Source organism: Manis javanica, chromosome 3 (genome assembly GCF_040802235.1).
Source record: "Manis javanica isolate MJ-LG chromosome 3, MJ_LKY, whole genome shotgun sequence".
Lineage (NCBI taxonomy): Eukaryota > Metazoa > Chordata > Mammalia > Pholidota > Manidae > Manis > Manis javanica.
Window position 1 is genome coordinate 6,513,604 of NC_133158.1, and position 12,668 is coordinate 6,526,271.

General features: G+C 51.3%; 1 protein-coding gene across 3 annotated transcripts in view; it reads right to left on the reverse strand.

Moving 5' to 3' along the window:
* The window catches only part of ARHGEF3 (Rho guanine nucleotide exchange factor 3), a 245,248-nt gene that overhangs the window by 185,723 nt on the left and 46,857 nt on the right, over positions 1-12,668 (reverse strand). Inside the window, exon 2 of one of the 3 annotated variants that reach the window (XM_073230740.1) lies at positions 3,029-3,177. The exons of the other annotated variants lie outside the window; for them this stretch is intronic. Coding sequence (XP_073086841.1) covers positions 3,029-3,132 — 104 coding nt within the window. The 5' untranslated portion in view covers positions 3,133-3,177. The remainder of the gene's footprint in view (positions 1-3,028; positions 3,178-12,668) is intronic. 3 annotated transcript variants of the gene reach the window in all.

Below are 12,668 nucleotides of genomic sequence, written 5' to 3' on the forward strand. Positions count from 1 at the left end.
GCTGACATCCAAACGGCTGGCTTTCCCCCCAGCTGCCCACAGTCGTGTGGTGCTTAAACCATGGCCTGCTCGCAAGTTCACGCTGGGTGGCGAAGCCAGGGTAAACCTTCCTTCATGGGCCATTCCAGCCTTTGGAGCATGAGCGCCCCGGCAGTGAGCTCACTTCCCATCACCAGACAAGGAAGTCTACGAGGCTTCCTTGTGGGCCACATGGCCAGAGCGGGCAGCGGCTGCCACGGAGAAACAGCACAGCCCGAGCAGAGGCAGGTTTCATGTCCCTCACAGCTCCCGTGGCATGTCACCAAAAGAACTAGATGATGGGACAAAACAAGACAAAACATGTTCCACCAGAATCCATAAGCCTGTATGGTTTCAAACTCAGTAATTTAGTTAAAGAGGGTCTGTTTTCAGAAAATGTGCCTAAAACTCAAACAGATTGAGAGCTGGGAGGATCCTCAGAAAACCAGCTAATCTGCCATCCCCAAAGTAATAGCTGGCTCAAGGTCAGATGGTCTGCTGGTGATGGAATGGGACCCCTGAGGTCTCCCCATTTGCAGGCTCTTTTCAGCCCTTCTTTTTCTCAATGCAAGTATTGCCAGGGTGGACGTCTGCTGCTCTTACAGCCCAGGATTTGGTCTCCCTTCTTCTGCCAACAGACCCTGATCTTCTGTTGGGGGATGTCCCCTCCCTAGCTCTTAGACCCTGTGGTTCAGCAAGGGCCAACCCTAGGCTCCTGGGATGGGCATGTGACCTGGCCTGGGCAAGGAGAGTGAAACCTGAACTTTTGCTAGAGTTTTAGGAAAGAGGTGTGTCCTCTAGTGCAACGGCTGAGCTGATGGGGTAGAAACTCAGAATTGTGCAGGGCATCTTGTACAGAGCCTACGTGACAAGGAGCTAATTTGGGGAAGGCAGGGTGAAAAACTAAGAGAGATGCATTCTTGTTATCAGGGATGAGCCACCTGGATCCAGCCATACCTGAAGGCAGACTGTCACTCAATTTGCCAATTGAATCTTTTTGTTTTTCCTTTTAATTTAAGCAAGTGTGCATTCTATTCCTGTCACATGCAACAACAACAAAAAACTATGTTCTGTTTCTTTGAGAAAGTTTGTAAAAGGAAGCAAATGCTAAAATGGGAATGTTCCCAGGAGACCCTCCACAGTCTGACACACAACATACATGGTCTCTTTCCCTGGGACCCCTGAGACCCCTCAGATGTGGGTCCTCTTCCCTCTTCCCTGACAGGCACCCCAACAGCCATCCCCACAGTCCAGGCAGCCTTATTGTCCCCAACCTGTCCAGATGGCTGTCCCAACAAGAATTAAAAAAGCAAGCAGCCCTTTGGGTTATAAAGGTTCCTTCTTTTTTTTCGCTGCTTATTGAAATCTTTTATGCTTATTATAAAAACATGTAAAATAAAAATACAGCAAGTAAATGATGAAAAATCATAATAATTTTACCTCTAAGTTGAATGTTGGGTACAAGTCATAAACAGGTCAACTACTGATATATTTTATATGATCCCCAAGATGACTTTTTTTTTTTAGGTAGCTCCCAACATATAAAAAGCTACAAGATTTCATTTGGAAGTCAAGTACCTAACTTCAGTTCAGTGTCACAGAGGGCTCACTTTCGGAGGTGACAATAGCCAGCTGGGGCTTAGTGGCAGCTACCCCTTTTGGGGGAGATGTGAGATCTTGGGGTCTTTGCCTCTCCCCACTATGGCCCTTACACAGCTCTGGCCACTGGTGTTAGGTGCCTGGCCGGTCCCTGTCACACACAGAGTTGATGACCTCTGGCCTGATAAATATCCTTTCAGACTTTGCCATATGGACCTAAAGCTTTCTAGGATCCCTCTGCCTCTGATGATACAAATAACCACCTAGTTTTTACTGTCAGGGAACCTTGCAGTCAGCAAGGTGGGTCAGGTTCAATTACTCCTTCTCAGACTGACTATCCCAGGTCAACAACTGACCTGTACTTTAATGTACAGCCCCTTCCATTAACCCTCATGGGAGGGCCCCATGGTCCTGAGCACCCACTGGGATGCCTCTTCCATTGTGGAACTCCAAATCCAGTGTTTTTGGCTTCGTCAACACAGGACAGCCAGCCACAGGAGAGTGGACCAGCACTGCACGGCAGACTGCGGGCCCGCGCGCATCATCCTTGGACCGCGACCTGCTCTCCCCCGCCCCCCCCCCCGTGTTTGCTTGCATCCCAGCTCCACGCTGCAAGAGACATACAGACAATTCTCTCAGCCAGGGCCCCTGCCTGCCTCGCACATTATTGTTTTCCTGGGACTTAACCCCGTTCACAGGGGAGGCTCCCAGCCCACAGTGGACAGACGGCAGGAGAGTGGACAGAAGCAATGGCTAAGTGGGAGGGTGGGGACGTTACCAGGTAGGGAGGGAGGGGAGGAGCCCCTTAACCAGGATTTCTAATCTGCCAATTTCACAAATATATGATGGTTATATTAAAATATTAAACAGGAAAGTATGGTAATGAGTTACATAATAAATAAACAAACACATTCAAAAAAAAGATAAGGAATACAGTAAAGCATCGATAGTAGCAGAACTTCTTTAAAAATCCCTTTGTGTATTTTCTATTTCCTGTTTGATCAAGTTCATTTTGAAATGCCAACATTGAACTGTAGCCAAGTGAATATCCCCCCACTAAACTTTCATAGATTTTGAAATACCAAGGGCCCGCGGAGGAAAGGATAATATTTGGATTAGTTTGGCTCTGACAGTGGGCTGGAGAGGGGAAGGAAGAGAGACACAGGGGGCGAGCCTGGCCTCCCAGACTGGAAGGCGACCCCTCAACACTCCTCGGTTCCCCCCAGCTCCCACCTGCCATCAGCAAGAGCAACACTGGATGCTGGAAATACAAAGTGTTATGGGAAACTGTATTTCCTTTGGAGCCAAGGACGGTGAGTTTTCAGCACTGGCCTGTGAAGGCTTCCAAAGAAAAACAAAGAAACACACAGAAATCTACTACAAATATATGAATTTCAATTTAGACGTGCACCTTGAAAGGCAGCTCTGGCTCTTGGGCAGCCGATTGGCACGTGGCTCAAGGCAGGGCAGGTCCTTGGATGACATGATGTGCCATCGCTCCTGGCAGCCCGGCATGTTAGCAGACAGGCCGACTGGTGGGCAGCACCTGCTCAGGGCCAGCTATGTAAAAGACAGACGAAGAAACTGAGGTTCTGGATGGGTGGGTGGGGGCAGGGGCAGGTGATGACAGAGCTGAAGACAGCTGCCTTCCTCCTGGCCTGGCCCCTGGTTCATTATACCAACATTTCACCACGTCCTGGTGAGCAAGTGAACTGTGTGAAGCTGGAACTGGCGAGAAAGGGAACGACCAGGATAACCACAGATGGTGCTGTGGGCCAGCAAGTGGGAAATAAAAGCCACGGGCAGAAAGCTATTCCTGGTTTCCCAAGGCGTGCTGGGAGAGCATCAGCCATCAGGCGCTGTGCGGCGACAAACGCCCCCGGGCTCTGCCAGACGCAGCTTAACAGACTGCCCTGGGGAGCTGGAGTCTGTGAGGGGGGTGTGAATCACAGCAGAGTGGATCAGACGTAAAAGAAACACGCACACACACGCAAACTGGAGGCGTCTTCCCCACCTGCGGGCCCCACAGCAGAGCAGGACGAAGGGGGTCTGGACCAGGCCTGGTCTTTGGAGATAGACAGGGCCCCACTTCAACCTGCAGAGGCCCCCCCAGTGCCCTCACAGTGAATTTTCATTTCATTTTAAAAATGCCCGCTGCCCCACATCACAGCCTCTCCACTCCAGGCCTTACCCTTGGGGTCGGGGCCCCCTCAGCTCCTATGGACCCTTGGGCCTTGGTCTCCAGGAGTGGTTCCCTGAGCTCTCTGGCCCCGCAGCAGTGCATCCTCATGTCCCCCAGAGTTCTGGGCTGTGTGCTCTGAGCCAGAGGAAACCCAATCAACAAACTCACTCCTTGGTGTGTAATGCAGGACCATCACCGCAGCGCAGACACTGAGCTGCTCTGAGCCCCGTGAGTCCCTAATGGTGCCCCCCATCTCCACGTCCGGTCCTGGCCGCCACGGATCTCTTTCCTGTTCCTGTAATAATGCCTTTTCCGAATCGTCCTGTAGTGGGACGGTGCAGCACATGGGCCTTCACGTCTGACTTCTTACACGCACCCCAGTGCCGAGATTTGCCCATGGTGCTGGGTATGTCATTGCTTGCTTCCTTCTACTGTCTTCTCCCTGCAGGCCAGCCCTTCACTCAGGGACAGGGTCCCAGAGCATAACACAGGGCCTGCCACCTTCCACACCCCCTGAGAATTTGGCCAGAACCCATTCCATCTTGGGAAGGGAAGGTGAACCGGGACTCGTGGGTGCCCCCTCCTGGCCGTGTCTGTAACGTGAGAACTCCCAGATTTCCTCCCTGCCCCACCCCCAGCCTCTCTCTGGGGTCACTCATTTACAAAACCCACAAGGACAAGGATACTCAAACTTCCTCAAAGAAGCAGGCTGGGGGCTGCTGACTCAGAAGCGGAGTGCCATTCGGGAGCCAGGAGGCAGGACAGGCTACTGGGACACGGCTGACACCCAGGGATGTATGTCTTGGGGCAGGAATGGGGTGGCGGTCAGCTGACTGGGCTTTGGGGCAGGGTAAGTGGGCGCGAAGAAGTGCAGGCAGAAGAGAGGATCAGCTCTCTTGAGAATGTTGGGAGGAAAGTGAAGGAGAAAAATAGGACGGTGATGGTCATGGTATTATTAATAAAAATAAATAACCACAAGGGCACCGGGATAGTGAATTCTTACCCTGGGTCAGGTGATGTTTAAAATGGTGTGCCGTCGCCTCCTACAATCCACACACCAACTTGATGGGCAGATGCTGTTGACACCCCAGGTCACAGATGAGGGGCCCAGGGTAAGGCGTGTGCACAGTATGCCGGCAGGCGGGGGAGCCGAGCGTGGCCTCCAGGGTTCCTGCTGGGCTCGCCAGCTGAGCTGCTGGCCATGGAAGGCTCAGCAGAGCCAGGAAGGGTGCGCGGCACAGCAGGGTGCAGGAGGAGGCAGCCACTGCACAGAGAGCTGGAAAACGAAGGCTCCAGGGATGTGAGTGGACAGCCTCCGGTTGCACCCTGGGCTGTGAGCCGCTACACTGCATGGTCATCCTCTTAGGGGCAGAACCCGTGTGTCAAACCCGATCACGCTCTAAACCCAAGACACAAACCTGGTAGAAGCAGAGTCGCTCTAGTTGAAGGGAAGGAGGGGCACCCACAACCTCCACACGCCCACTCCTCCATCCTCGGGGCCCTGGGGAAGGGCGTCCAAGGGCCTCTGCCCTCAGATGCGTACTCCCTGAGGGCTGGCTCTACCTGCCTTCCCCTGAGCTTTCAAGTTCTCAAACAGTAACCCATTCAAAGCTGAAATGAGCTGGAGAGACACTGCCTTGTGTCTGCACCAGATCGTCAGCACGTCAACAAATGGGCGGGGGGTGGTCTGTGCAGGATCAAATCTGGACCCTCCCTCACCAGCCAAGCGACCCTCAGCAAGTGTGCGACCCTCACAAAGCCTCAGAAGCCCCGGCAGTTCCTCCACCTCTTGGGATTTTAAGAGAGTAAAATAAGCGATGGTCATGACAGCACTTAGCACAGTCCCAGCGAGTGGTAAGCGCAGGATAAATGTTACCCTTCATCTTTGTTAATAGCACCCATAGGATTAAAAGGGAATTGGGGGAGAACAGTCAACTGGAAGTAAAACGTCACCACGGACACACAGGGCCCGGTATGTCCCCGGTCTGCTCCCTCCTAGAACTGGCCGCTGAAGGCTCTGGGTTTTGTAAACATCTCTGTCGTTTTTGTACTGATGGGCGGAAAGGCCTGGACCACGAAGGCATAGAGATCATGAGCTGGACAAGCAGGGCTCGTTTGGAGCCAAGCATTTATTAATTGGTGTTTATACAACACTTGGCGCTCGTCTGGCCCTGTCTCTGTCTGAACCTGTGCCCTGAGGACCTCAGAGAACGTGCCTCGCTCTTGGGACTTTTTGAAAGCTCTGGATGCCAGGCAACGGTAGATGTTAAAACAGTAGCACAGACATTGCAGCTTTAAAAGGGGAACATCCCCTCCTTGAGAACTGAGTTGGATGACAAATAGCGGGACGTGAACCTTTTGCAAGAGAGCAGGATTCCTGCCTCCACCAGACCACGCCCAGGAGAAGGGCAGCGATGAGTGTGGGTGGAGAGTGACCCCTGCTGGCCGCCGTTGGAAAACCGCAGTCTGAGCTGATCAAGGTCCGTTAGGCAAGAGGGGAGCGGAGCAGGGACCCAGAGAGGAAGGGAACGCCCGCGGTGGGCGGGACAGAGCAGTGTCCGGGGCAGAGGGGATGGGAGGAGAACCTCGGTGGAGTCCAGGGAAGGCAGGGGAGGCTGCAGGGAGCCTGCAAGGCAAGGGTGAGCTGGAGGGTGAAAGGAACAAGGAGGGGAGTTCCTGGGGGTGCTCTTGGGTATCAAGTGGATCCCCTGAATCTTTGAGATACGAGTAAAGAGCACAACTACTTTTGATGGTTGGCTAACGGACTCTGAACCTCTGAAGGTAACAGAGCCCAAAGCGTGGACTATTGGAGGCTTTGGTATTTGCTCTGATCACACTGCAATGTTACCAATAGGGAAACTGAGGCAGGGGGCTGCCAATAACTTGCTAAGGGCCACAGAGCCCTTTACTGCTCTGAACCCTGTCCTCCTAACCCAGGCTCCCCAGGCCTCCCACACAGCTGGTGTTCTGCCCAAACCACTCCCTCGGGATGGGGGCTTGGCCTCTAACGGACAGTATCCCTGGTATTTAACACCCAGCCTCAGCCAGCCAGGGGACCTGACTTCTCCCTGCAGGTTCATTCACTCAAACATATTCGGGACATAATGCTCTTTGAAAAATGACCCCAAAGCAGGAAATAGATCAGGCCCTTTTTTTTTTAGGTCTGTCTCCTTCTCAGGTGTTGTCTCTGTGATCTTTGTCTGCCTGTAGTTTTGCCTTTTCATGGTGATAGAGGATCAGGCCCTTTTAAAGTCACCTACAGCCTAAGACTGCCTACAGAGGAGATTTTGTTTGACTTCTTATTTTCTTTTGATTAGGGCTCAGACTCTGTAAAGTTAGGATGTTGACCTGTAAAAGTCTGATAAATTGCAAATAATTTCTGTCAAGCATAAGAGATCATTCCAATGGATACTGTGATATTTTCCTGTAGGACCTTAACCAGTTTTATATCCGAGTTCACAGTCTTCTCCCAACATTCTTTTCTGCACATTTTCCATTACTATACCTACATATGTATGTGTGCACATATGCACATATATGTTTATGTGTACATAACAGACAAGAGTACATATACGCTAAAGTATACGTGCATGCATACATACATATACACACACATACATGTATATCATGATGTCCTCCTGGATACTTCTTAGAACCAACTTTCTCTTCCTCAGCCTTCTAGGTCCCTCACTAATGAGTTAGATATTCCACCCACACTAAGCATATATTTGTACAAGGGTTAAGGAAGGTGTTCAGAGAAAAGTGAACCTTCATGTAAGATCTGAGATCTGAGGAATGATGGGGGGAAGCACTGCGTGCAGCACGTGCAAAGGCCTTGTGGTAGGGAGGGTGGAATACTTGAGGGCAGAAGGAATGCTCACCTCCAGCATCTGTGACTAGAGCTTTCAGCCAGCACCTGCTACATCAACATCATGACACACATGTCACATCTGTCCCAGCCACAGGCAATAGCTGTGTCCTAAGAAGGCAGAACTGGCCTCTGTGCTCCCTGGACATGTGGCTGTAACTCCATGTCACCCTTCGCCAGTAACCGAGCAGCTCAGGTACAAGACAGATGGCAGAGTCCCAGTTCTCAAGAGCAGGACCCCTCCCTCTGCACGGGACCACACTCCCAGGTGCCAGCCTCAGCACGCGGCTCAGAGGCTGATCGTGATCTTTGGGCATCAACGGCTCAGCGCCAGCCCTCTGCCAACCCAGTGCCGCCCCTGGCTTGGTCCAGGTGCACGGTCTGCTCATTCACCCAGTCACTGCAGCATAACCACCTGCTCAAGGAGGCTTGAGCACCCTGCGACAGGACGATCTTCTCAGCGCATTTCCACCAAAAATGTCTCTCTACGCTCAAATCTTATGTCAGCCTCCTGAGAACAGGGGCTTTCTCTGTCTTAGAACACAGACAGCAGAAGCCCCCAGCCAGAGGCTGGTAATTAACCCTGTGACTTGGGACAAGCTTCTTAACCTGCCTGAGCCTCAGTGTCCTCATCTGGAAGATGGAACATTCATAACTCATTAAAAAGCTCAGTGATCATGGATAAAAGCACATTATAGATTATAAAACATATTATAAATGTGTGTTATTTTCACAGTTGTTATGATTACCAAACACAGTTTTTAAAAAATACCATAAGGCTTTGTTAAGTAAGCAAAACAACGTTGTGTTAAACTTGGGCAAAATGTGCACATAAGAAGGTAAAGCCAAAAACAAACACCACATAAAAAGCATGTCAAGCGAGCAAGGTGAGACTCTTCAGCCCTAATAACAGAAGGCTGGCAGACATGCTTCTGGGTGATCTGAGTCCGGCCCTCTGCTGGGCACCCACCTGATTGAGTTCAAGCACTAACATAGTAACTCACAGAGAATTTAAGCCCATTCGACGCGTTCGGTTTTTCAAAAGAGCCTGCTTTGTAGGAAATCTGAATATTTCTCTAATTATTTACCAAAAACACGGAAGAGCTCCAACAGCCCTATTTATTACATCACCTCCACACAAAAAAAGGTTCACATTTCTCCATTATTATGTGCTTACTTGTCTCCAGAAACTACCACTAATCTGGACAGGCAATCTTTTAATATTTTTCTCATTAGACCTGTAACAACACACAGTAGGTCTTAAATGCTTCCCACTTTCTGAATCCAGGATAATAAAAGACAATGGGATGCAACAGGAAAAGTGACTGGTGCCCACAGCATTGACCCTCAGTCCCGGGTTTGTGACACCTTAGGATATGCACTATGTCAAAGAGGAATACGAAATGCGAAAAAAAAAAAATAGAACAAAATCTCCCAGACACAGGAGTTCATCTTAACTGACTTTATATGCCTTGCCGACCCTTTAGGAACAGACCGAACGGCCGTGATGGGGTGAGACCGTGAGGATCTGGCACACGGGAGGCACACCCTAAGTATTTTTTGAGTCACTGACTCCCAAAGTGGTTGGGCTTGAAAAGAGGTGTTCAAGCGTCTGCCACGAGAGGGCAAAAAAGAGTAAAATTTCTTAGCATGTAAATTTTTTGAAGACCCGATCTCAGTTTGAGATTCCAATAGAGAGAAGCCTAGAAAAACATAAGTTGAAGCTACAATTGGACATTTGAAGGTTTTCTGGTAGATTTCTGATCAGATGTTCGGGGCTGACCTGAGAGCGAGAGGCCTTCCTCAGTGCAAGGTGCCGAGGACCGGCGTAAAACAGAAATAGGTGAAGAGGGCTGGATTGCATGTTAACACCCCCTGACCATTAACTCCCGCGCGTGATGAGAAGTAACTCATTGGTGAGCTGGCAAAGGGCGAGGCCGGGGGGCTGGGGTGGAGGCCGGGACGGCCTCATTCGAGTGGCGAGAACACAGATGCCAGGTGTTCCATGAACAGGTCGGGGAGCAGCTTCGGTCCAAAACACTGCCCTTACCCTGGTTCTGTAGATCTAGGGACGGGGGCTCCCCAGTCCCGACCGATGGCATCCCCACCTCCCAGCATGCACTCTGGGTGCCCTGGGGCCCTCACTTCCACGTCCACATTTCTTCAGAGCCTGCGCCCGCCTGGCCCCCCGTGCTGCCCCTGCACACTGCAACCAGCGAGCAGCCCTTAACCCGCGCTCCCTCCTCACCCCTGTACTCCATTTCGAATCTTTATAAGGTTCCATTTCACTTAGAAAAGAAAACAAAGATGAAAAGTAGCTAAGTAGACACTCTAACTGCTACAGCCGTCCCATCCCACATACCCTTGGGCCTATTTCCTGGGCACCCCACCCCACATCCCCATATCTGGCGTCCTCCACCTCCGCCAACAGCATCCAGGCCTGTGATGCCTGGTTCTCCCTGGCACCTGAGCCTCTGAAGGCCCAGCCACCCTTTCTGAGAAGCCCTCCTGAGCCGTACTACCTTCCCCTCTGGCCCCCAACTCTCAGTTCAGACCCCTCCGCCTACCCACCCACGTGCCCTGTGGAGGGTAGTCCCTTCAGGGCAGGGTCTGCATTGGGTCAGCTCCGCCCATCCATGGCCTGGAGAACAACCAGCCTCAGGGCGGGGGCTGCCATCAAGAAGAGCAGCTCCTGGTGGGTGGGGAAGAGATGCTAGAAACAGCCTCTGCCCCGACAGCTTGGCAGCGGGCTTGTCTGCGCAAGAAGGACCGGGCAGGAATGGGGTTCTGGCAGCCTCTCTGTAAGCAGGGCTCACTCCACACCAACCCTCTTCTGGGCAGGTTGTCCTGGGAACCCAGAGGAGCTGCCTGGGGGGCCTTCTCCACATGCACATATGCCTCTACCCTGCTCAACGGAGAGGGAAGCCTGGAGGCAGAATGAGAGGCCCCAGGCAGGGGACAGGGATGGGGGGGCACTGCATCCCTCCCCCAACTGCCCTGACTTGTCATTCCCCCTGTAATCATCTGGAAAGCCAGAGAGCCTTATATTTTCACTCCCCCAGGGCTCCATATTCCAACTTAGAATTCCTGGAGGGTGCTTGTTCTTGTGAAACTTCCACCTTCCAAAAAGCCAGACTCCTTAGGAACTTCAATACAGTTGTAAGCGACGTTGCACGCAGGCTCCTCTGGCCTGTTTCCTCGTTTGCAAAAATGAAGCCGGCAAGACTTAATCCCCTTTGATGTCCCGCATCTGCGGCGTCTGGTGCGCAGAGTGGTTTTGGAGGCTCTCTGGAGTTACTGCTGCAAAAGCCAAATCAGTAACATCACAGAACTGCTGCTCGCTTTCCAGAGCCAAATTTTTACAGTCAGACAAGGTTTCCTGCACACAGACAATTGAAAAACAAACACCCTTTTATTCAACCCATAGAACCACACCAAAGAGAAGGGACCGCTCTCTGCACACACAAAATAAGCCAAACCAGTGAAATCAAGCAGGAGAAGGCCCGCTTGGCAACAGTGTTACTTGGTAACAGATACTGTTCAATATTTACAAATATTAACTCTCATTAAACGTGACCAGGAAGGTGGCTTGGCTCCTTCTTTCCTGGTCATCCTGCCTTTTTTTTTTCTTTCCCTCCCTGAAGCCACGAGCAGCACCGGGCCCTGCTTCCCCAGCTGTGCATCCAGCGGTCGGAGGGCGCCGTGAGCTCCTTCGCCACCTTGGCTGTCCGCCGGGGAGTCAAGGCCGAGCCCCCAGGCCCAGCCCCGCCGCCCAGGGAAGCGAACACCATTCTTTGACCCATCTTCCCCAAACACCAGCGGAAAGCCGGGCGGCCAGCCACTCGCGTTTTCCTGGTCTGGCTGTTTGCTGAAGCTGTTTCACGGCATGGCCAACACAAACACGCCTGGCATCCCTCCTCTCTCCCCGCTGAAGAACTGGTCATTTCAGGATCCGGAGGCCCGTTATGCCCATGCGCTCGTGCCCACGGGCACACAAACAGCCCCGTCCTGAGCGGATACCAGGAAACAGACCCTCGTACGCATTCAAGCATGGCGATTTGGAGCCTCGGGACGCTTCGTGTACATCCCCACGGGGCGACTCTCATTGAGCTTCATCCCCAGGAAGCCATCACAACCACCTTCGTGGTTATTTACAACGGGAGCTTTGCATTAGCTCAGCCAACAGATTAAGTACAGCAGAGATTTTGAAGAGTTTTATTATTTTTTTTTAGCAGAAGTCTTTTAGTCAAAGACATTGAACTTGTCACGAATCATTCCTGCCTACTCATCAAATCGACTATATCACTAAAGAACACACGGCCTTATTCCAGAAATAACCTCCATGTGCTGGGAAGAAATAGTTGCCCTTTCTCCAGTAAATTAAACACAGCAAGTTTATATATTCAAGAGAAGATAACCTGCATGTAAACAACAACAAGGAGATCACTACGTGTGCAATGCTTCATCCACAGTAAACAAATCCTATTTTGCTCTGAGTTTGAGCCCAAACTCTGCCATGCACTGGCTGTGTGGCCTTGGGCAAATGACCTACCCCCCTGAACCTCTGTTTCCTTGGCTGTAAAAGGAGGCTAATAAGCAGCATTTGTATCATCAGCTGGTGTGAGAAGTCAATGAAAAAATTCCACCAAAGGCTTAGCCTGGTGCCTGGCCTATGGTAAGGGTTCAAAACCTGAGAACAGTATTATTACCTCCAAAGAGCTTCCCATATAACTTCAGAAATAATTTCTCAGTATATCACATACAGCCTTGCAATGGCCAGTTACAGTTAAGCCCAGGGTAGGGCCCTCTTTTTCTCAAAATGGACCCCTCAAATTATATATGTGTCAGGTACCACAAAAGCTTAGACCATTCCCTGATTACAGGTAATAACTGGTACTCACTGTCCATCCCTCCCTGATTACATCCCTCCCCACCGCGTCCCTTCTGAGTGGCATGTCCATCACCCCCATTCTGATGTTTACCTTACTGTGTAACTGTAAG